The 25,175-nt window shown below is 46.5% G+C and overlaps 1 protein-coding gene across 1 annotated transcript in view; it reads right to left on the reverse strand.

Moving 5' to 3' along the window:
• ARHGEF9 (Cdc42 guanine nucleotide exchange factor 9) overlaps positions 1-25,175 on the reverse strand; it is a 1,163,048-nt gene that overhangs the window by 778,241 nt on the left and 359,632 nt on the right. Inside the window, exons 6-7 of the mRNA XM_085608275.1 lie at positions 18,254-18,398; positions 818-927 (exon numbers count right to left, since the gene is read on the reverse strand). Coding sequence (XP_085464401.1) covers positions 818-927; positions 18,254-18,398 — 255 coding nt within the window. The remainder of the gene's footprint in view (positions 1-817; positions 928-18,253; positions 18,399-25,175) is intronic.

Genomic DNA, 25,175 nt, shown 5'->3' on the forward strand with positions numbered 1-25,175 from the left:
AAACACGGGTGGAGTAAAACATTCCGCCCACCCCCGATTATGAATTTGCAAGATTCACGAAGTAGTAATGGAGTTGGGCCAGGGGGTGTCCAGTGATGGATCACAGCTCACCCTTCACCACATACTGCCCTCACCTAGTAAGGAACCTCTAGGAAGGTCCAAACGAACCCCAACAAGCTAAGATGACCACAGATGATCTTTCTTCATATGAATCCAGCACTAAACCTTCTAACACGCAAGACCACTGAACAGCCTCCGAGATTAACACAAAACCACACTGCAAACAAACAATCCCAGGACGCCTCAGTCAATGGTCTAAAATGAAAAACGTGCAACATTGTGCAATGGCGCACCTGGCAGCACTACAAGGCTATATTTATGGTAAATAGTGAATTACTCATATATTAATAACATAACATAGCATTACGGCTCTGAAAGAAAGTAGAAAGCAACACTCAAAAAATAAGACATTTTCGACTTGTGTATTTTCCAACAAGTCATTTCAGACACTCTAAATGCTATTAGGCTGTTTTTTCCTATTAAAAAAAAAAGAAAGTAACTGTCTGAAAGGTAAAAAGATAGCCTTGTAATCTTACAACCAAAAATATGCATTACTCTATTGACAGTATGCTATGTCTGACAAATTGCAGTTTTACAGCTTTTTTCTGTAGCAACTCAGTGAGTAGAAACAGAGTACAAACAGGCCCTGCCAGAGGTACAACTGCAATACTATTAGTAGAAACATGCTGTGTGACTGGAGAGTGCGGCACAAAGAAAACACGAGCTACTCAAAACTGTGAACAGCGACAGGGCCTACCTTATGAAGCGGCAACTCGACAGACTCCCCCATCAGAGGCTTCCATATGCCTTTGCTTTTCCTGCTGTCTCTGCGCACCTCAAGCGTCTTTGAACCCAAGTCTGGCTCTGCTGGAAAACAAAAAGGAGGGTATCTGGTCTCTGTATTTATTTTATATCTTTTGTGCAACAAATGCACTAAAAAAACTAGTTCATAGGGTCTACAAACAAAGCAATGGGGGATGTTCTCAAGAACGTGTGATAATCATTGCAAAAATAGCTTAACACAACTTTGCACATCGCAGTCTATCACGGAAAAATAACACTGTGTTTACGTTGTATTCTCAACCCGGTGGCACCATGCGATAGTCTCACGATAACGTGTCAAATGACTGTGTTAAAACTAAAGTGAACCCAAAAAAACGCGAAACGCGAAAAAAGTTGCGATGTGGCCAATCCCAATACAAAAATCTGCAATAACCAGTGACAGGCCTGCAATTCCCAAGCGTCACGCGGAAAATTGCACTATAAAAGCAGAACAAGAAACAAGGCAAAAATAAATAAACTGCGTAGCACCATGGATGCACCTGTACCGTAGTGCAGAGGAAACTCGAACCCCACAAGCCCCACTGAGGACCAGCCCGGAACCCCATGCTCGGGGAAGGCCAAGGAGAAGAGGAAGACAGGGTTCAGTCCACAGGAAAACCGGATCATCGTCACGGAGGTGATAGAACACTTCCAACAACTGTTTGTCACCTCCACTGTATCCTTGGCAACACAAACGGAAATATGGCAGTCCATCGTGAACAACATGAATGCAGTCGGAGTGTTGAAGAGGTCAATGGAGGAGGTCAAGAGGCGCTGGCATGATGTGAAAAGCCAAACCAAGCAAAAACCTGCTTCCAACAGGAAGGCAGCAACGGCGACTGGAGGTGGGAGTCCAGAGCCACAGGAGGAGCTGGAGGAAATGGTGGCCACAGTCATCAGTGTGGAGATGGTGCAAGGAGTTGGGAGTCCGGACACAGCTCGATATGACCTGACCCAAGAGCAACAGGGTGAGTAACAACCAGGGACTGGGGGGACAGGGGGAGATGGGCACAATGGCACACATGCACAATGATGTGTAGCACACTGCACACCCACATTGACTCTGGATCATGTCCCTGATCCCCATGGCACACTGCAGCACACATACAAACACCAAGTAGGCCCCTGTGCACCATGTGCCCAAAGGGGTCCCACCCCATACATCACCAATCTCACAACCAGCACATGCACATGTGCGAAACCCAGCAAAAATGCATATTTGTGAGCCACACTGACAATGTAAGTGACACTACATGACGATTAGCATGGCTGCAGTCCAATCATCATGACATTGTGCACACCACGACACTGAGGTGGCTGAGTGTGGACCACATCCGGAAAGGAGCAGGTCACACTCTGACACATCCACGTGCACAAATAACCCCTGACGTCAACATAACATCTGCAGACAAACAATGCACAAGAGTACAAAAAACGTCCAAGAGCACAAATGACTCAAGTCACCAACATCTCAGCACCGTAAAAGCACACAAGTCAAAAGCACACCGCCTCAAAGGGATAAGGGGGAGCAAAATCACAGCTGCAGGGGCGACTCTCCCACAATGCAACACACACATAGCAATAACAGCACATCCACATTGACGACAATGTGGTACAAAGTGCAACACTTTCACCACAGAACAGAGGACACAACTGGTTCCGCCAGTGCGTAGAAACTGGCCAATCACATGTGGCATAGCAGGAAACTGTGAGATGAAAATGTACGTGTACAACCTCACATCCGTAATGTAGTTCAAATGTTCACTGTCCCGCATCAAATAGTCAGCTCCTCCCAAACAGTCACAATGTATATTGTCATGCAGTCTGTATGTAAACTTGAACAATGCGTCAATATACATGTCAACACAATGTTAAAATACATCTCCCCTTCACATTGCAGAGGGACAATCAACACCTCCTGCAGTGCAGACCAGACAACTCATCAGTGATGATGAAGAGGACCTCCACACCTTCGACACCGACGCCCTACAACAGCTCATAGACATCTTAGGCAACCCACCTCCAGGAGCAGGGCAGCCCAGCTGCATCGAGGAGACCCCACCCCCTGCACAGACCACACAGCAGGAAGCACCAACCACCACGGCTGGCTCCCAGCACCTCACCGAAGAACACATCGCATTCCAGCGAGGTGTTAGACTGCCAGAAGGAGGTGGCCGAACAGGTGCGGGTGGGGTTCGACCTCATGGCAGAGGAACTAGATCACATACATGGGTGTCTAAGTCCCCTCAGGGACCACTTACACAACCCAACGGAGACCCACACTGCGACAGAGACACACACATTTGCACATTTCCAGTACTGAACCACGCCCAGAGCCACGGGATAATCATTCACACCCCCACGCTGGACTTGCGTATGCCGGCTCAGTCCACTCCTCTTACGTATTGAGTGGGGGATGACAAAGCTACATGTCCAAGGTCTTACCCACTGCCTGCGGTGACATGGTTGCGTCCGCTGTACACAGCACAATGTAACGTGGTAGGGCCCGGGGCCCTCATGCATACATTATGACCACACGAACACACTGAGATAGTTTGTGGAACTGGCTATGGGCACATGCGTCCGTCCCCTTTATTGCCAGGGTCACATGTACAGTGAGGCCTATGCTGGATGAGTGTGGGGTGAGTGTAAGCCAGCCCTCATAGAGTGGTTGGTGCTGGCAACAACTTGAACATCCAAGACAGGTGTGATGAACTTTGATAGGGCTGGCTGTGAGACTCCTCCGACTCTGGCGGTTGTTGGTTGGAAGGTACCAGAGGCCAACAGGTGCAGCACAGCCTGCAGCTTTGTCTGCGGAGGGATGTTGGTTGTCCGCTATGTTGGTACCATCAGCCTGTAGGCAATGATGGTCATGATGGTTGTCCTGTTGAGCCTGTAGTGGGCAATTACATCCTCTGACGTTAAGTCTGTGAGGCTGGTGCATTTTCTGAAGGTCCGCTGTCTTTGTCTGCGCTGCCTCTGTGGTAGTCCGGGCAGGGGGTGGTGGAGATCGGGGGCGTGGTGGCCCTGGGGGTGGTGGCGGTGGGTTTGTGGCCCTCTTGGGGCTCCGAGCTGCATGATCAGTGGCTCCAAGGCATCTGTTGTTCTTCAGGTGTGGCTCTGGGCTGGGATCCCTTTTCTGGAGCAGGTTGTAGTCCAAATCAACACCAGGTAAGAGCAGGTGTTAAATCCCTGCTGCTAAAGCGCCTTATCGCATGTTTTGGGATCTTATCGCCGATTTGGCTGGTCATTGAGAATGTTGTGAAGTGGTGTTGTCGCAGATATTTGCACGGGAACGCCTACTCTGCACCTCATTTGCTTTAGTTGCCGGTGTCATCTGTGGCGATGTTTTTAGTGGCTGCTATCGCAGGAAAACTGGTGATGTCGGCTGTTAGCACCAGCTTGTGAATAGGGCAATAAATTTATCGCCACTTTGGCGGCGATAAAGTGCCGATAACTCGGCGATAAGTCCTTGAGAATATGCCCCAATATGTATATGGTGGTGTACTGTAAAATAGATAAATACAAAATATACACAATGGATTGTAGAGATATTTGCGGAGAACAGAGCAAAATTGATAACATAAAACATCTAACCCATAAAAGCAGTATACATCTTGGAGAAAGAATGTGCAATAGGCAAGTCAATTAATTCCTGGGAGAAGTTACACACGACGTCTTCTACAGAGTGACCCCACCGGATACGTACGTCCAATTGGTGTCTGTGCGGCTGTTGCCAGAGCCTACATCTAAATCAGCTCTTTAAACATGGCTTGAGCAAAGCAGTGGCATCAGATGGGAGTGCTTACCCTCATATTCTTGCTCTGCAGGGAGGCAGTACTTAATTTGTAAAAATAATAAGTCAGGAGGCCATCGCACCTTGCACCATCCATTGCTCCCACTAGACCTGCCGATGACAGTACCATCACAACTGACTATCACACTCATACAAGTGGGACAATTCAGACTTTAAATATACATTAAAAATGACTCAAACACCAGCCCAAGCTTTTCTTATAACTTTGGGTGTCAGGTATCACTGATTTTAATGTATATTTAATTATTATACAACTGTTGTTGAGCCTCACACAAAATTACAGAAACTATTCGATCCGGAATAGAGAATAAGGTGTGGGTGCTGAGTAACAAAAACACTGGTTTAAATTAAGCACTGCAGGGAAGAATGGCAAAAAATGTACCTTGCAGGGGAGACAATAATCTACAATTCACGGAAAATAAAATGTTCCACCGAAATAACTCATTCCATGCTTCCACGGCTCTGAGAAGGGACTCTAAATCATACCTTCAAAATGTGATTATTTGGCATGGCTAGATTTAGCTTAAGCTATCTGACAGAGCTCATGTCATGAAAATTACAAGCCATTTGATTGGCAATTGTATGAGGTCACCTATCAAGAGAGACACTCGTTTTTAGGTCTCGCCTGACCCAGCGCATGCGCTGGCCTGGCGAGACTTTTTGAGAGGGCTCCAAAAAGTGCTACCAGGCCAGCCTAGAGCTACAGTGCATGTATGCGGGTGCGCGCACCTCGCTTGACCGCGATTACTTTCACTTACGCTGCCCCACGGCCGCTTTGATGTTTGATCGCGATCACTTTCGCGGCCGCAGGGCCGCTTGGCATAGCCAATAGGTCTCGCTTTTGGGACCTTAAAAGTATTTAGTTATGCAACTGTTGCATGGCTAAACACTTATAAGGTCCCAAAGGCGAGACCTATTGGCTATGCCAATGCTTGTTGTTCATGCTAGAGACAGCTTTGACTTTTTTACCAGGTGATCACAGAAAAGAAATATATTGAGGGGACTTGGGCCAGTCGTTTTCCGCAGAGTAACAACAATACTGCTAACATGTGACAAAAGGGTAGGGATCAGAGCAAAAACCACGGCTGCAACAGCGTTTCAAACTCCTGATTTTTCGTCCCTTAGCCATCATGAGCTGGTCATTTATTTGTGGTATCTGGACACGTTATATCTTATTTGGCAGTTATAACACCCGCACTGTGCTCACTCCGGAATGGCATGCAAACCTCCTTACAGATATATTACAAAAGACAGCCAACTCTAGTGTAGTTTTTGTGGTCATTGTTGGCCGCAGTTTTATTACCCTTACACGCATGCTCATTTTACAGTACCCTGGGCATAATTTTATGGCCAGGGTCATAAATCATTATCACAAACCATCATAAAATTGGGTGTCATAAATCACAGTGTTGCAGATCATAAATCACGGGTCATAAATCATTGGGTGTCGTAAATCATTTGTGTCATGAACCATCACAACTTGGTGTCATAAATCATTTGCATTACCGGTCATAAACATATAAATCACTTGTTTGTCATAACTCCTTTCCATATCATGAATCGTAAATCACCCAGACAGTTCGTAATTCTGCTGTTTTGCAGGCATATCTCCTTTCTCACCACATTTGGGGTCACACATTGTTCTGTTGGTTTTCAAGCCCCTTTGCGTCGGGGGGTAGCTTCTCCCCGGAGTTAGGCCCCAACTCGCTACCTTGCTAGTCTCTTTTTGTGCTCTGCCATCTAGCAGGGTCTGGGCTGCGAGCGCCGACTCCATTTGCCACCCCCTTTTGTCAGGCCTACTCACCCTGCCATATGACATCCCAAAGTGAGCAGCCCTCCTTCTACACACCGCCCTGTCAGTGTGCCTCCATAACAACATTCTTATCCGCCACGTCGCTAGGGAGGCTCTCGTCGTCCTGCAGCTCCCCCCTATGCTGTCATTTTTGTTTACTCCGTCTCTTGTTAGGTGCAACCTGATAAAACGATCGCACACCATAAGTTGTCCCAAAATACAAGCATCCCATCCTCAGACAGGTGAGCCCCATCCCGCCCGTAGAGCTCTGGGCAGCCTGGGTGAATGAGGCCATGCCTAATGCTCTCTAGGCCATTGGTCTTGCAAAATTTGCTTACAGTGGTATTCAGTTTCCTATTTGAGTTCTCGACTGCCTCATGCAAATCTACCTCTCGCCACACCAGCCGGCTGATCAGTTTGGACCATATGATGGTGGTGTTCCCGAAGCACCGAGCCGCCTCCGTTATGTGCGCCTGGATGACGAGGAGTAGCTCCTTTCTCCACAGCTGGGCTAAGTCATTCCCACTCAGATGAATTGTCAGTACTTCTGGGTGCCAGGCTGTTTCTGCCTGTAGCTCCTCGAGGCTGTTTCTGCCAGTAGCTCCTCGAGCACTGCTGGAAGTTGGTCCCATCTTATTCCTGGGCGGCCCCACCATCGGAAAATGTGCTGACCGGCCCGCCTCTCCACTTGTAAGTTCCCTGCTGCTACCATGAATTCATACGGAAAATAAATGAGTGACCCACTACCCATACCAGCCGGGGTTGCTGTCCTGCTGAGGCAATAAACACAATGCCAGGCGTCCACATACTCCTGTGGTTGTGCCCCCCGTGCGCTCCCTCCCCGTGTCTTTGCATTGCTGGGTTTGTTTACAGCATGTACAGCAGCTGGGGTCTCACGTAAGTCTTGTATGCATTGGATCGCCACCTGCCGATGGCCTTGATCCTCGCCTCAGACATCCTGTGCTGGGTTGCCGTGGTCGCCGCCCCAATCCTCAATGAATGAGAGCCAAAGGAAGCCAGCGAGAGCCCTTCGGCGCCGCTCCCCAGCTCCACGATGTAGTAGTGAGCTGTAGTGTGGGGAGCGGTGCCTTATATCCCCCTACCACGACTTTACCGCCGAGACGGGCAAGAGTAGTGATTGGGGGTTTCGAAACATCACCTGGCCCTCCATTGGCCAGGTGACTAGACGACTTACCAGTGCGCGTTTTGCCGTGCAGGAAGTGCCCCTTCTGCTTCGGAGCGCTTCCAGGCGGCTGGAACTAGATCCGTACAGGGGAGCAGCGTTCATTATGGCACCGGCCCTCAAGTCCCATTCGGGGGCGGCCACTGCAATAATCACTAGTGTAAACCACCTCGTTTGTTCTTCATAAGTATTCCGACACGAAAGGCTACCTGCTAGGTATTATGCTGTTGATTTAATTATGAAAGGTGCATGCTCCCTGATGTGAAATACAAAAAGGGTTTTATAAGTAATATTATCTTACCTATGTGGATTTTCAGTTTAGTTTAGTTTCAGATATATCGGGACGGTTTTCCATCAGATATGTCTCTCTACAGACTGGTGTGGCAGTCTTTTTTCCATGCCCATAATTTTCAGTGGATAGGTTGAGTCTGTCTGTTCACATTAATGCAAATTCATTTTCATTCACAACCAGGTTTGGGAAAATTCAAAATGTTCACCCTGCTATGAGGGAATAATGTGCTCTGTTTTTTAACCACCTTTTTGTTTGGCATGCAAGTGACATGATGCGGAGGCCTACCACTTTTGGCATGGTTCATTTGGAACTCCGTCTTCCCCAATCCATTTTTTCCACACAATGCACATGGGCACCTGTCATTTTGGTTTGGTAATTGCCGTTTCGATTTCAGCATGTTCACGCTGATGACGTGAACACCCGCCATGTTTTTCCCCTTGTAATATCTAGATGGTCACTCTGAGGGCGTGGCATATTGCTCTTGAATTCAAATTTTCATCGCCTCCTGTTGTAAATTTTCACATCACAGGAGTTCTCTGCATGATCATTTTTCAATGAGGTGCATGACTTATCCATTTAGTTTTTGTGTTTTCAGAGCACTCACGCTGACTATTTGCCGCTGCTACTTGCAGGATTTATTTGTCTGACCTTTCTGTACAGGTAAGCCATAATATTTGCTACAGAGTCCATATATTTTACATTGATTAATCCATTAAGACTCACCTTTACATTTCAATTATTTTTTCACTGTACAGGGTACGATCTTAAATGAAACTGAATTCCTGGTGAGTGTATATATGAATGTCTAGGAAGATGGTACTATATGCATTTAGTTTTTATAATCCCATATAAAATGATTATATATATCTCATCTATTTACATATTTGTAACAGACATGACCCATCCCAGATAATGTAAACCCTTTGACCCATGTCTTAGCATGTGTGTGTGCTTTCACAATGGCATTGTTGCTCTCAGGGCATCAATCAGCCCACCTTACAAGCCCCCCCTTGCAGGCCCATCCTTTATGCAAGCATCTGCCAGCACATTCTCCAGACCTCAGTGTGTGACAATAAATAATGTAAACTGGAACCCTGTCAGCAAAAAGAAATAGTGTCACACCCTGTACTTTATTTTAAGTGAGAAAAGTGGATTAATAGGGTGGATGTTAGATCTCACCAAGTAAACATGTCACTCATATGTATCAGGTCCAGTTAAGTTACTCTGAATAAACCCTTCGCTCAGGCTCCTGGGAAGCTGTGGCACAGAGCTGCCAGGCGTAACTCAAAGGTAATCATGACAAGAAACACGACACAATAAAAACCCCATTATAATTTATGAAAACTAGACTATGTTTTTATCTTCAAATAGACACCAAAATGACATAAATCTGATGGAGGGAACCAGAGTGATGATTTTTTCAAGGTTTTTATAAATCACTGCTTTTTACTCCGAAAAGTTTGGAAAAGTTTTTAAAAGTTTGTAAATCATTGCTTTTCATGTTTAGCGGTAATCTATGAGCCTCTAACTTGAAGGTAAAGTCAATGAAAGTCGGGTCGGATGCGGGCACCAGGCTTGTATGGGTCAAGATTTACCTTTGCACTTATAAACTTTTTCGGTTCCCTTTTCGTCGATGGGGAACTTGTCAGAGACCTCTGCAGCTTGAGTCCAGTCCGGGGTTCAAAGTCGATGGATTGGCAAAGTTCCGGGATCCAGTGAAAGCCTTGGTTCTCAGCAGCTTTGAGGCTACCTAAATCCAACAATAGTTGTAGTTTATGAGCCTCAGGTTGGGGGCTCAGTAACCATCATCTTTAGCTTTGGGATGGCAAGTTGCAGTTCTGTGGTGAGAACACTTCTGCTCCAGCAGTAGCCAAGGGTCCAGGACCTGAGTGGGACGTAGTGAAGGCTAGAACTCGACCTCCCAGCTTCACAAGCGGAGTCCAGGGCAAGTCCAAGGCAAACTGGTCAGCTGGGCACTTGCCAGGTGCAGTGCTTCTTTAACTTTTGTGTCCCTGAAGCTTAACAGGAGAGTAGCCAACTAGCTGTTGGAGTCCACTCACTGGTCCTTGTCACAAGTGGGTCCAGGCCGTGGGGTCTTTCACCACGAAGTAGACAATACGAGCAGCCATGTCTCTTTCTGAAGTCCTGTCTTGGTTCTGAAGGTGCAGACTTTCTTTCTGTGGTCCACAGGTTCAGCAGGTGCTGTCCTTCTTGTGTTCTTTCCAAATCCTGAGCCTGAAAGCCAGGGAAGCCACTTTTATGCCAATTTCGAGTTTTCGGGGTGGGGAGGACTCACTAGCCAATGGGGCCATTATTCCCATGAGTCAACGCTACCCAGTTTTACATCACAGCCTGTAGGGCTGGCACTAAACAATCCCAGTGCATCTCTCTGCCCAAATTCAGGATGTCTGAACCCTTCTTCCCTGCGACAGTCATTGGCACGCCGGCCTGGAAAACTGGTTCTGCAAAGTGTTTTCCACTCTGAGGGAGATGCCAGCCTATCTACCTGAACAAAGAAGTGGGAAAGCTGAAAGTTACCCCTTTGAAGCTGATCCATCTGCGGCACCCAGGGGCATTCTGGCAGGAGGAGGTTCAGACCTCTTCCCTTCAGTAGACCCTTTGTTACCCTTCCTGGAAATGCTTCTCACAGCTTATCAGGAGAGCAGCAGGCTGCCTCAGGTGACAACTGCTGTAGTAACCAGAAATGGCTATTACAAGTTTGGGACAAGAAATTGTCGACTTTCTAAATTTACCTTAGCATTAAAAGGTATTTTAAATCAACTTTAGCATTATATTTGGTTTAATATAACAATTAATTTGATACCTTGGAGTACTAGGTTTGGTGGTCCCAAATGAAAGTTAACACTAAGCGTGTTGGCTAGTGAAAATCCATGTTAGCCAATGAGGCCGCCGGCCTTGCTACAGTGAACATTTAATTTTGAGTTTTTTACTGTCAGGACATTTAATGTTTAAATTCAACATGTCCTTCTTTTTTTAAAATATCTGGCACCATTTCTTAGGAGCTACTAAGTCCTGCCTTAGGGGTGACTTACAAATATTAAAAAGGAAGGTTTGTGCATAGCAAAATGATTGTTTTGTTATGTCGAGTTGGCTAAAAGTAGCCCGACTAGGCTGCAATGCAGACCTAGAGCTATGTTTTCAGGTGGTCACAGCATCGGAGGTACCGTAAGTGCTGCAGTCCAGTGGTGACATTTAACTTACTAGCTCTGGGTACACTTTGTACCATGTACTAGGGACTTCAGAGTAAACAAAACAGCAGCATCAGTCCAAATATTGAAGGGGTATCATGCAATAAGTCCCCTTTCATTACATCTGTCTTTATACTGGTCTTGTTAAACCTACTCTATGGTATAGAATGCATGGTTTTATTTTCCTTACAATGCAATTTGCATTTTAACATTCGAGTTATAATAGTACTTTGTTGCATAAACACTTTTTAAATATTACCACAATATTATTACAAAAATACACATTTTTCAAAACATGGGCAGACATCTCTCCTGTCTCAAGCAAATGATAAATATTAAACAGATGACGCTCAAATGCTCAAATCTTTCTGAGTACTAAATTCAATTAATAAATCATGTCATCTAAAAAATACATAACGAGTCCTGTGTCATATGGTCCTATATTGGCATCTCCCGGCTCAGGTGACATTTATAAACCTCTCGGCCTTTTGCCTTGTGGTTTATAAATGTCACCAGATCCCCTTGATAACAGTATAGGCGCATGTTAGAGTTACCTTCTTTGTATGTATATTACACAGTGGTGATGGCCACTGCGTAGTTATAGCTAGGCTACAGTTTCCATAGCAACTTTATTTTCACTAATAACTTTGGCAGCATTTGTCGAATCTGCACTAAATTTTCCAAACAAAACGTTCATCTACCTCTGCTCCTTCGTGGAAAGTTTTGCGCTGATTAGTCTAGCTAGGGCCATAAAAATGGAGTCTGCAAATTCTGATTTTTCATGTTAATTCCAGTGGGAATCTTTGCTGTCTGCTACTGAAGAAAAGTGCTGAACCGAATTTAGCAGAAAGTTAGAACTTTACTCAGAATGCCTGCCTTTTGTAAATCAGTTGAGCCGTATTTGAGAAATTCGCATTTAAAGAGGTGTCAGAGTAGGTATGAAGTGGTTCAAATGTAAGATATATCTGGGCGGTTGGTCCCAAGGGAGTCCAGCGGTCCCGAAAATTTAAAATAGAAGGGCGTCTAATTGGCCGAGGAAGCTTTTTCTTTGCTTTTTCTTTGCCAAGGGACTAGTCCCAGCCCTGCGGGACCTTGTAATCTACTTAGCTGCCTGCAACTCTGAAAAAAAATGCTGCGGCCGACATGACAGGACTTGGTCCCCATTTCCTAAAACCATTGTGAACAAGGATATAAAGGGGAAGAGTACAGACGTCCTGGCCCCCAGGCACTTGTGAGGAGAGGACTCAGAGGGATGCAGGCCGTGGGCTGCAGGGAGATGACCACATTCAGGGGCATGGGTGCATGTGGCGAGTAGGACCCAGAGTCGGGCAGAAGGTTGGGCAACATATGGGGTAGTGGGCACCCACAGGGAGTTGGTCGTAGAGTCTGGCTGGAGTACAGACTGTGCTGAGTCTGGAACCACGGTAACAGCACTGGTACCATGGATCCCAGCCAGGCCCCCAGTAGGGTACCGCTGTACTGAAAAACCTTTGTAAATAAAAATGAGAATAGTCTAGTCATAGGCTACACCTGTGGCTAACCTCATTTGGGCAGGCCGCAGGCAGTGCACAGTGGGGATTGGCTGCCTCCAGTGGGCTGGGTGTTGGGTCACACCAACAGTGTACATGGCTGATGCCATCCTCAGCGGGGGGCTGGGCGCCCACGTGGGCTTGGTATTTAACATCTCATGAGTTATGTAATATGTTAAATCATAAACAGTTTATGATGGGGGCACAGGTTCAGTTGTTTTTCATTTTTTAAAGGTTAGTTCTTATCTCATTTCAACACCTAAGTACAACATCACTTTAACCTTTGATCTTTTGAGTAAACACAAAGACAGACACACCCACCCGCCCACCAACCAAAGGCTAAAGGGACTTTATAGTTAGGTGAAAATGTCAGTTAAAATATAACATTTAAATCTAACAAAACCAATGAAATTTACTGGTACTAGTTATCTCAAATAACTATAACTCGTGCCCTCGCCATGCACAGTTTTGTCATCAATGATGTCATTGCAAGTGTTGAAGTTATATCAATGATTTCATAGAACATGTCATAACTGATGAAAAATGTGGGGTAAGTAGCGGTGCATGGCGAGGGCACATGTGGGTAGTTTAACTGATTTTGAATGACAAGAGTTGGGAACGGTGTTCTAATTTAATATGAGCAGGATACTGCCATTTGAAGTGTCCATTAAATTACTTTTACCGTACGAACAAATTATGCTACAAATTATTCAGACGAAACCACTGTAGATATATACCCATGTCTTACCCTGATTCCTAGGAATATTGAGTTATCCCACACGGCTGCAACTGCAGCAGGCACCATAACGGCTGCTATAGTTCTCTCAAAGCCCAGGACAACCAGCACTGAAGACAACTGCCTCCGAAACAAGGACAACAGCAGCAACCACAGCACACATACATGCTTCAACCACAGCATGTATGTTTGTATGTATGCATGTATGTATGTTTGTATGTATTTATATATGTGGTATTTGAGCAGTAAGAGCCTGGCCAGAAAGCAGTGGAGCACTGTACAGGGTCAAAAGAAAAGACAGTCAACAAGCGATTGGGGGGGTGGCAGGTTTTAAGTGTGAGAGTGGACTGGTACTAAGTAGTGTTCTTTAAATAGGTTTTTATAGTGCTTTACTAAATTGCAGGAGGGTTTGGCAGTCCTGATGGATAAGGGGACGTTGTTCCACTGCCTGTGGGCAGAGATGGAAAAGCCTGTTGTTTTTTCTTCTTTTCATTTCTTTGGCTGTAGATTGGCCAAGAGACACCAGCAGTGGTGAGCTTGCCAACCAGACAGGCAGCGGAGAGTTCATGATGGCTTTGTAGAGGATGCACCTGGTTTTGAAGACCGTGCAGGCCGGTAAGGGGAATCAGTAGAGTTTCATCAAGTTGGGGTGATGTCGTAAAATGTCTTTAGGCCCTTTATGAGGTGTCCTGCAGCATGTAGGATGCCTTTTAGGAAGCACATGTGTGGAGTCTGGTCGGCTGTGGAGGAGGATATTGTCTTCAGCCAGATACTACTGTGAGGGCTTCAATGGCTTTTCTAAAATCACTTTGTGACAGAAATGGCTGCACCTTTTTTAGCAGACAGAGTGGGTACCAGGCTGTCTAGGGTTTTTTTGTCGAGGTGTTCCTTGAGAGTGAAGTCAGTGTCCAGGGTGAATCCAAGTGGCTTGGCAGCAAGTGAAAGTTGGGGTTCAAATCCACCCAGATTCATGCCATTGAGCCAGATTTGAAATAGCTTTTGCCTGTTGTTCTTGATAAGTAGCAGGAATTCTATTTTGGAGGGGTTAAGCTTCAGGTAGGTGCTGGGTGTCTAGGCCTGTACAAGGTGTAGGCAGTATTTGAGGCACTGGATGCCTGAAGCAGAGGAGACTTTCATGCCTAGTTGTGTGTTGTTAGTGTATTACACTACAGCATGAACCAAAGGCATCCAGCATTTCTTAGATTTAGCAGGAACAACAACAGCGACAATAGCTTCTATCATAGCAGGACTGCAAGAGCAGCCTCATCAGTAGCCACAACTGCTACGATCAGAGTAGTAACAAAAACTGCAAAAACAGTGACAATAACTTCCACCACAGCTGTAATCACAGCAGAAACCACAGTAATGACCACAACTGCCACCATGGCAGGAACAACAGCAACAACAACATCTGCCACCACAGATAAGACAACAGCAGCACCTTCAGCAGGGATCACAGCTGCCACTATGGTAGGGACAATAGTAGTGACATCATCTGCCACAACTGCATGGACCACCCCAGCAACCACAGGTGTAACCACAAAATGGACCACAGGAGTGAGAACAGCTCCCACTGCAGTAGGGACTGCAGCAACAAACACACCTATAAGCACAGTACATAAGACAACAGTAACCACAGCAGCAAGCACAGCTGCCCCCCAAAACAGGGACAATTACATGAATTACTGACACAGTAGCCATGACCAGATCTGCCAAAAAAGTTGTGATCACAGCAGCAACCACAGTCGAGGCTACCGCTGCTAATTTGGCATGCAATAACACCAGCAACAGTTGCCACCAAGGCAGGAACAATAGCAGTCACCACAGTTGTAATCACATGCCTAAGGTATAAGGAACCTCTGTAGTATTTCAGCAAAATAAGGCTCTACGTACTAAAAGTATAGTGTTCCAGAAGACAAATAAATTAATCATTTCTCCTATAGTAGGGTTTTAATTATACATAATAACCTGCTAGGATCAGCAGACCACCATTTCTGTGTTGATGTGTACAGGAATGACACGTGTTAGGGTAGGAAATGTAGAAACTTTGAAAAAGGCTGAATCTTAGTTTGCAAGTTCCAAAAACACTTTGCGTATTTGAGTTATATCACGATGATCCCCGAGTGATGGTGGACAATGCATCATTCTTCAAGACTAGCAGCTGATCATGCCACTCCATTATGGCTGTACTGAATACATGGCAAATAATTCAAGGCTGTGCATGCAATACTGAGGCTGATCTGTTGACATTACCCTCCTTCTTAGAGGAGGAAGAACATATCAATGGAAAGGGCTGGTGGGGTTCGAGTGCTGATGTAGTAGGTCTGGGTCAGCCAGGGCAGGGTGGAGTTAGGCCAAGGGAGCACTGCATGCTCTACCGATGGTGTTCCAGCGGGTCGGTGGGGGCTATGCTGTGCTCCTTCCTGCTCGCAGATATTTACAGTGGTTTCACTGGGTACTCATGCACATCTGGTGAAACCAGACTGATGTCGCTGGACACAGAATTATCGGGTCTGGAAACACAGTCTAGCTGGATTTGCCCTGGGAGGGATCCATCCTGGGAGCAGAACAATGAATAAAGTTTAGAGGAACCCTTCTGGGCCACCCAGTGTTTAAGTTGTGAAAAAGTAAGTGCAGGGCCCAATGTTTTTCTTAGGAGCCGACCACTGTTGCTGAATGCCAGGGTTGCCTAGTCCCTGAGGCCTCTTACTTCCACTACAAATTGCCTCTGTTTATTCCATCAGGTTCATTTGTACCGCTACTGCCTCCTTTTGTCACTAGTTCCCCATTGTTGTACTACTCCCTTTCTGATTTACACTTTGCTGCTTGAGGTCAGATGATGAACAGTAAGTCACAGGCCACAAAAATGATGGCCAATGCTTGCCACCTGCAACCACTAGTACAAATAAAGCAACAGGTGGGTCACATTATGTCACAGCCAACAGAAAACATGATGAAATATGAGACACAAAAAAGCTTGAACAGATTAGAGCTTCATGGCAGCATGAACCTTTCCACTACAGATCACTCACAGGCCAGGCGGCAAAACAACCCCCATCACTGGCATCTCTATCTTGATCATTTCCACCCCCGGGAGGCAAGCATCAGATTGTAGGAATAAAGATCTTGCAATCCCAGAAAGTTAAGCCCCTCACCGCCTCTCTATGCCTTTACTATAGGTTCCCCAATTCGACTTTGATGTCTCCAGTGCCTGAAACCTGCAGTATTAGGCTTTCGGTCGTAATCCAGTTTGCTTAGTACATTTTCAGTGGTATGGCAGGGTCATCATGTAAAACGCCAGTGCTCAAGAAGTGGAAAAGCCAGACTTTGACTTCTTCACCCACTGATAGACCTCCAGCAATCATGATCCTTGTAGCCCTTACTGCATTTCCCAAGAGCACTAAACCCTGTTCTGGGCAAATAAGAGGTTAATGTACAGGCTGTGATTCATTTGATGATGCCCTCCTGCATCCTAACCTAGGTCTCCAGAATTGCCACCTTTTGGTTTAGATCCTGGCCCTGGTCCTGTCTGACCATCTTCTCAACTTTGCCCTTCAATTCCTCCAACTGACACTCAATTAACAAGATCTTATGATCTTTACCACTCATCTTCGTTCACCTGCATGTCACCGGCATGTCAAACAGCAAAGACTCGCCTTGGGACAGAAAGGCCTTATGGAAGTCGACTTCCTTCTCAGGTTTCCTTGAGAACTGCAAAGCTGAAGCCTGCATGGGAGTATAAATTCCTTCTTATTCTTTCACCACTTCCGCTTGCTTTCTGTAGGATGCTTGGTGGTGATGGCCAGTCACTCAGAGCTCCTTTCTCACACTTTCAGCAGAGGGTGCTATTCCAGACAGGCCAATGGTGATCCCTTCCCCTCTTAGACATTAATTTGTAACTGTGTTCATACGTCAGAGGGCACAAGCTCAAAAGCCAGTGGCAAACACTCACTCCAATTGCTCCCTTTACGCTTTGTTCCGAGCTCTTCCCATTGTCATGCAGGTTGGGCTGTCAGGGGCAACCTCAAACCCCAGGCGGTACCAGCTCTGCCTAACATGTGCATTAGGAACAAAACCTCCCTGGTCCAGGTTTGGTCCCACTGTTGCACCAGGGTCAATCCACTGTGATGGCCCTCATTGTGGCGGATTCCAATTTGCATCTTGGGAGTAACAGCCTCTGGAGGAACTATGGTCAGCTCTGGTTTCAGGGTCAATGGGAGATCAGAACATTCCACAGCTCGCTCCTCATGAGCACCAGAGATTCCGTGGCCTGGCACCACAGCCCTCAAGAACCAAACTGGCCCCTTGCGGCAACTAGTCCTAGAAATTGAGCTGTTTTGTAGCTATTTAGAGATGCGGCTACTCAATAAATTCCCCCAACCACACCCAATAGCCAGCCTTACACAAGAGCAGAAACAACTCCTTGTCAAGTGAAGGAGATTCATAGTGTCACTGGCAGATAATGTAGGTTCTCTTATATCTCAGACATGAAGAATCGAAATGGTTTGACCCAACACAAACTGCAACTGCAAGGTTTATGGTTGCTAGCCTAAGTACATCTACCTATAGAATCAACCACCTCTTGGAAGATGCTTAGCGATTTATTTAACTAGTCTCCAACGAGCTACCAACAGTACCCACCTCAACCGGTCTGTTTCACATTTAAAGTTCATAATAAATGAATGAAAGGACTGCATGGGCTACTATTCAGAGGCATAATATTGGTGTGCTCTGCAGACAAAGTGAGGCGTACACTTGAAGTGGATGAGCAGCAGATGTTTCAACGAATATAACCTTAGCAGGTGAGCATTACCTGTGCTCAACAGCATCCTCTTCATCCATCCCACCTGGTCAAGCCCTGTTGGGGTGCTTTGAGAAAGGGGTAAGGAGTGGTACCGGTCCAACGGGATTTTGAATGCAGGCGCCCGAGTTAGTGGGTGAGGAGGGTGAGGTAATGTCTGAAAAGCAAACGAAAAAGTAGATATTAATAGAGTAATATCTAAAGAATATAAACACACATATGTTTCAGGAAGTTAACGATTTTATCCACAGTTTAAATTCTTTCACACTCAGGCCTAGCACCAGCACATTTTACAAAAAGTATAAAGTTGCAAACAGCTTAACATCTTAACAAGACATGCTGCTATTTTATCTGCTACACAGCATTGAAAATTGAAGATTGTCCTACAGTCATATTGTTAGTGGCATGTTGCCTTTGGTGTTTTTTGGATTGGTTTAAAGTGCATTTCATTTAAAACAATGTCCTTTTCAAGATGGAAGATGTGTTTACCTGTGTCAAAGGAGGGCATTGCTCGTTCCAGTCTATTTTTTATTACCGTCCTCGGAGCATCTCCGATCTGTTTTCATGTTTTTTATGTTTCAGAGAAATCAAACTTGATGTCATTATTAATTTCAAACGTACAAAATTTCTCGGAGCAACAATGAATTGGTGAAAATCCAAATTTTCAAAGAGTTGTGACAGCACTTAACTCTTTCGACCTCGACCTTTTGCTGTACTATGTACTAGGTTAAATTTTGTTTTTTTGTCTAGATTCACTCCTTTGTCCAGAGCAATTGTTCCTTACTCCTTTCTTTCTTCTAAAGGCTACCTGCTTTCTAGAAGTGTTATTTTTTATTCTAACTAAACTCAGCTGCTGTGTACAAAGATTGTGGGGGTGTTCAACTTGACATGGTGATGTTTTTATGAGTTTATCTGGTGGTTTTTAAAACCTGTTCTTTTGAATCTGAATGTAAACAAGAGGACACGATTGCAGATATCCTTGCTTGGTTCACTGATAAATCAGAGAATGATGAGATTAAGGAAACAAATGAGAACTATTCCTCCCTGCTGTATTAACCCATTTAAACACTTGTCAGGGGAACAGAAAAATATTTGTTCTAACCTTGCCTTGAATCTCAGTGATCAGGACTTGATTCATAAGTGGGGAAACCAGTTTCCTGGTATGGTCCACCACTGGTGGGACACTGCCTGCTCAAAGAAGCCTGCTCAAAGCAGCTGTGTTGCAAGAACCTGCATAGGTGCTAATCCCAGAGAAAGGAGCCAACTATTGAGACGTCAAAACCAAGGGAATTATCTACTATGGATCCTGGAGTTTGCGCCCGAGAATTTCTGTGAAGCTTAGAGGAGTCCCACTCACGTATAATAATTCCTTACTGAGCTGCGAGATGCTGGAAATGACACGGTATGATTTTGTTACTGTGGGGCCCTAGTCATTTTCCCAGGAGGGCCTAGCATTGTGAAACTCACCCTGGAGGGTCTACCACATTCCCATCAGAGGAGAAGCGTGCATAAATAAAAAGGAAAATTACTGCGCTCCAGCCGTTCTCACCTATTTTAGGCTTCTCTGTGGAATATCAGATGTTACTACGCATGTCAATATCACCCATGTCTTTCCCACATAGTCATTACAACACATTGACCTTTGCAATGTTTTGTAATACCATGCACTGTTTTACTACAATGCATGCCTTTGCCATGCAATTCAGTGGTGTTGTCTGTTATATATGTAGATATATGTATATATATCAACCAACAAAGTTGCCTGCTGTAGAAAAGGCCCAACAACAGGTAAGTATCTGCCACAATTTTATTGAAGGTAGCGATGCGGGGAAACAGCCCGGCCCACGAAAGTCAACCATCTTGCCCGACGCGTTTCGTGATCTCTCACTTCTTCTAGGGCTCGCGGCTTGAACACAGAATGAGCGGCAATGTTCTCGGCACGACAATAGGTCAAATATCCTCCGCCTCAGTTGGCGTGGCCACCCCAGTGGCCTGTGGTATTTGTAGTGTCTCGGTATCCTCAAGTGAGCTGCCGTTCAGTCAAGTTCGTGTAAAAAACATAAAACCCAAGTGGATTGCTGTGCGAGGCTGCAGCATACCGCACCAGCTGTTGACTCCTTCAATACCAGCACCCGATGCTTAAATGGCTATGCCGGTTGGCATCTCCACAAAACTGCTTAGGAAGCAGCCGGGCACTTTTCTGCGGCTCAGGCAAGCCGCTTTCAATCAACCAACAAAGTTGCCTGCTGTAGAAAAGGCCCAACATCAGGTAAGTATCTGCCACAATTTTATTGAAGGTAGCGATGCGGGGAAACAGCCCGGCCCACGAAAGTCAACCATCTTGCCCAACGCATTTCGTGATCTCTCACTTCTTCTGGGGCTCGCGGCTTGAACACAGAATGAGCGGCAATGTTCTCGGCACGACAATAGGTCAAATATCCTCCGCCTCAGTGGGCGTGGCCACCCCAGTGGCCTGTGGTATTTGTAGTGTCTCGGTATCCTCAAGTGAGCTGCCGTTCAGTCAAGTTCGTGTAAAAAAATAAAACCCAAGTGGATTGCGGTGCGAGGCTGCAGCATACCGCACCAGCTGTTGACTCCTTCAATACCAGCACCCGATGCTTAAATGGCTATGCCGGTTGGCATCTCCACAAAACTGCTTAGGAAGCAGCCGGGCACTTTTCTGCGGCTCAGGCAAGCCGCTTTCAATCAACCAACAAAGTTGCCTGCTGTAGAAAAGGCCCAACATCAGGTAAGTATCTGCCACAATTTTATTGAAGGTAGCGATGCGGGGAAACAGCCCGGCCCACGAAAGTCAACCATCTTGCCCGACGCGTTTCGTGATCTCTCACTTCTTCTGGGGCTCGCGGCTTGAACACAGAATGAGCGGCAATGTTCTCGGCACCACAATAGGTCAAATATCCTCCGCCTCAGTGGGCATGGCCACCCCAGTGGCCTGTGGTATTTGTAGTGTCTCGGTATCCTCAAGTGAGCTGCCGTTCAGTCAAGTTCGTGTAAAAAAATAAAACCCAAGTGGATTGTGGTGCGAGGCTGCAGCATACCGCACCAGCTGTTGACTCCTTCAATACCAGCACCCGATGCTTAAATGGCTATGCCGGTTGGCATCTCCACAAAACTGCTTAGGAAGCAGCCGGGCACTTTTCTGCGGCTCAGGCTCATAATTAACACCAAAAACATGGAAGGGCCTCCTACAACACATCAGAGCCTCCATCTCACTCCTTGAAGTCCTCAAGCAGCTGAAGGCCTGGCTGTTCAAATTATTCTCAGGGGACATTCACCTACACACCTACTCAAGTACCTGGATACCCTCAAAGGTGATTAGTCGCTATACAAATAGACGTAACATATTATAATATAGCATAGCTGTTTCAATATTGGAGGAACATTCGAGGTTTTTCTGGTGATTAAATTATGTAATGTGGGGAAGGGTGAATTACTAGGAGGCTATTTTAGGTGCAGTAATGTTAGGAGCAAATGCTTGCCTTAATTACTTCTTCATGTATTTGTCCACTGTGACAAGTTGAGTTCAGGGGCGGCTCCTCCACTGGGGCGGAGGAGCGCCGCCTCACTGCTTTCTCGCAGTGCGAAAGGCAGAAACATAAAATGGTAATAACTACCATTTTATGTTTCTGTTTCTTGCACTGCGAGAAAGCAGAACAGAAGGGTTTGATGGAGATGGGAAGAGTGGTGTGCCCACTCCTAAGGGCGCAATCACTGTTTGGTCGGTCCTCTGGGGCCGCCCAAACCAGTCATGTGCACTTTGCCCTTTCTCCATGCAGGCTGCAATGCAGCCTACATGGAGAAAATGGCCTCCCCGTAAGCCCATGGCTGGGCAGAGTCCCCACCAATCACATTGCTGCCATTGCAACGTTGTGATAAGCTGAGGGGAGGGAGGCTGCCTGCTTGCTGTTCCTGCCTGAGGAAGGAGAGCAGGCGCCAAGCAGGACTGGTGCCGAGAAAATGTGGGACCCGGCCGGCGGACAGGTAAGTTCTTTCTTTATTAATATATTAGCCCCCCCTCCTCTCTGCTTGACCCCCTGCCCCCCTCCACCTGTGATTAATGCCGACCACGACTGGTTGAGTTGCTCAAATTGTGAGGTTTTCCGTTGGTCTCCCTTTGACTGGTTTTCAGTGGTTGCCAACAGAAGTTGGGTTTTTGTGTTGAATCATACCCCCTGCAGGCCTCTGTGTTCTGGCGTCTCAGGACGTTATCGCCATGCAGGAGTACCCCGTCTTTCCTATGACTATTAGCACAAGTAGCATAACTTGCTTAGCGCCTTTCTCGATTACTTTGCAGCATCTTCCTCTTGGCTAGTTTTTTAAATCTGCTAGTTGAGAATAATTTTATGTTTGCGTCAACAATTGTCTTCTTTTGTGTATGTTGTGTGTGTGTGTTTGTGTGTGTGCGTGCACATATTAATTCTTGGAGGGCTAACTCATGTTTAATTTGCTCAAGCAAAACCAAAGGAAATGATGGACGGAGTGTTGAACATTGCAAACACTCACCCCCAGTCAACTGATCTGGGTTTAATCCACCACCGTTCTTTAGCCCACTCTGCCACCCCAGTTCAGACATGGCCATATGCAAATCAGTCTGACCCTGTGCCTCATGGGAACAGTCCAGCCCGAACTGCCAAGCCATGTCTTCTCTGGACCGGGAACAAGCTTCCTAGGACCGGTTTCTGGCATTTCAGCCGTCTTCAGCCAGGCTTGCTTGAATCCAGTGGCAAAGTGAGCAAGGGACTCACGTCTGAGCATACCCTGCCAACTTATGGCGTACAAAGCAAAACCAAAGGAAATGATGGACGGAGTGTTGAACATTGCAAGCACTCACCCCCAGTCAACTGATCTGGGTTTAATCCACCACCGTTCTTTAGCCCACTCTGCCACCCTAGTTCAGACATGGCCATATGCAAATCAGTCTGACCCTGTGCCTCATGGGAACAGTCCAGCCCGAACTGCCAAGCCATGTCTTCTCTGGACCGGGAACAAGCTTCCTAGGACCGGTTTCTGGCATTTCAGCCGTCTTCAGCCAGGCTTGCTTGAATCCAGTGGCAAAGTGAGCAAGGGACTCACGTCTGAGCATACCCTGCCAACTTATGGCGTACAAAGCAAAACCAAAGGAAATGATGGACGGAGTGTTGAACATTGCAAGCACTCACCCCCAGTCAACTGATCTGGGTTTAATCCACCACCGTTCTTTAGCCCACTCTGCCACCCCAGTTCAGACATGGCCATATGCAAATCAGTCTGACCCTGTGCCTCATGGGAACAGTCCAGCCCGGTCCTAGGAAGCTTGTTTCCGGTCCAGGGAAGGCATGGCTTGGCAGTTCGGGCTGGACTGTTCCCATGAGGCACAGGGTCAGACTGATTTGCATATGGCCATGTCTGAACTGGGGTGGCAGAGTGGGCTAAAGAACGGTGATGGATTAAACCCAGATCAACACTCCGTCCATCATTTCCTTTGGTTTTTGCTTTGTTCGCCATAAGTTGGCAGGGTATGCTCAGACGTGAGTCCCTTGCTCACTTTGCCACTGGATTCAAGCAAGCCTGGCTGAAGACGGCTGAAATGCCAGAAACCGGTCCTAGGAAGCTTGTTTCCGGTCCAGGGAAGGCATGGCTTGGCAGTTCGGGCTGGACTGTTCCCATGAGGCACAGGGTCAGACTGATTTGCATATGGCCATGTCTGAACTGGGGTGGCAGAGTGGGCTAAAGAACGGTGATGGATTAAACCCAGATCAGTTGACTGGGGGTGAGTGCTTGCAATGTTCAACACTCCGTCCATCATTTCCTTTGGTTTTTGCTTTGTTCGCCATAAGTTGGCAGGGTATGCTCAGACGTGAGTCCCTTGCTCACTTTGCCACTGGATTCAAGCAAGCCTGGCTGAAGACGGCTGAAATGCCAGAAACCGGTCCTAGGAAGCTTGTTTCCGGTCCAGGGAAGGCATGGCTTGGCAGTTCGGGCTGGACTGTTCCCATGAGGCACAGGGTCAGACTGATTTGCATATGGCCATGTCTGAACTGGGGTGGCAGAGTGGGCTAAAGAACGGTGATGGATTAAACCCAGATCAGTTGACTGGGGGTGAGTGCTTGCAATGTTCAACACTCCGTCCATCATTTCCTTTGGTTTTTGCTTTGTTCGCCATAAGTTGGCAGGGTATGCTCAGACGTGAGTCCCTTGCTCACTTTGCCACTGGATTCAAGCAAGCCTGGCTGAAGACGGCTGAAATGCCAGAAACCGGTCCTAGGAAGCTTGTTTCCGGTCCAGGGAAGGCATGGCTTGGCAGTTCGGGCTGGACTGTTCCCATGAGGCACAGGGTCAGACTGATTTGCATATGGCCATGTCTGAACTGGGGTGGCAGAGTGGGCTAAAGAACGGTGATGGATTAAACCCAGATCAGTTGACTGGGGGTGAGTGCTTGCAATGTTCAACACTCCGTCCATCATTTCCTTTGGTTTTAATTTGCTCAAGCTACTTCGTAGTTGTTACGAGGTATATAGTTTTGGGATGTAGCTTTAGAAATGTTGTCGCATTGGAACTACAGTTTTTGAGTCCCCAGAGTTGCAAGGTATATAGTATACTTGTTGGTGCAACATCAGCCCCCGCGGTGCAGAAAATGCCTGAGGCCCAGGGGTTGGGTGTAGCTTCAGGGGGGGTGTTACACCCCCCAATAAATATATTTTCTGGTAAATAGTCGGGTACTTGTGCTTTAAGTCTGGTATAGTGAGGTGTCTGTTGGATTTCACCAGGAATATGTATATAAACACAGACAAAAACGCACACACTCTCTCTGTTTTGAAAGTCTTCAAAATGTTTATTTTACCAAATAATGCGGTTCTCTTACTTAGGACCCAACCAATCAGCATTCCTCTCCCTTTCTACTGCCCATTAAGCCCCTCTCATGCGCTCTGCTTGT

The sequence above is a fragment of the Triturus cristatus genome, chromosome 5_2 (genome assembly GCF_964204655.1).
Source record: "Triturus cristatus chromosome 5_2, aTriCri1.1, whole genome shotgun sequence".
NCBI classification, from domain to species: Eukaryota; Metazoa; Chordata; class Amphibia; order Caudata; family Salamandridae; genus Triturus; species Triturus cristatus.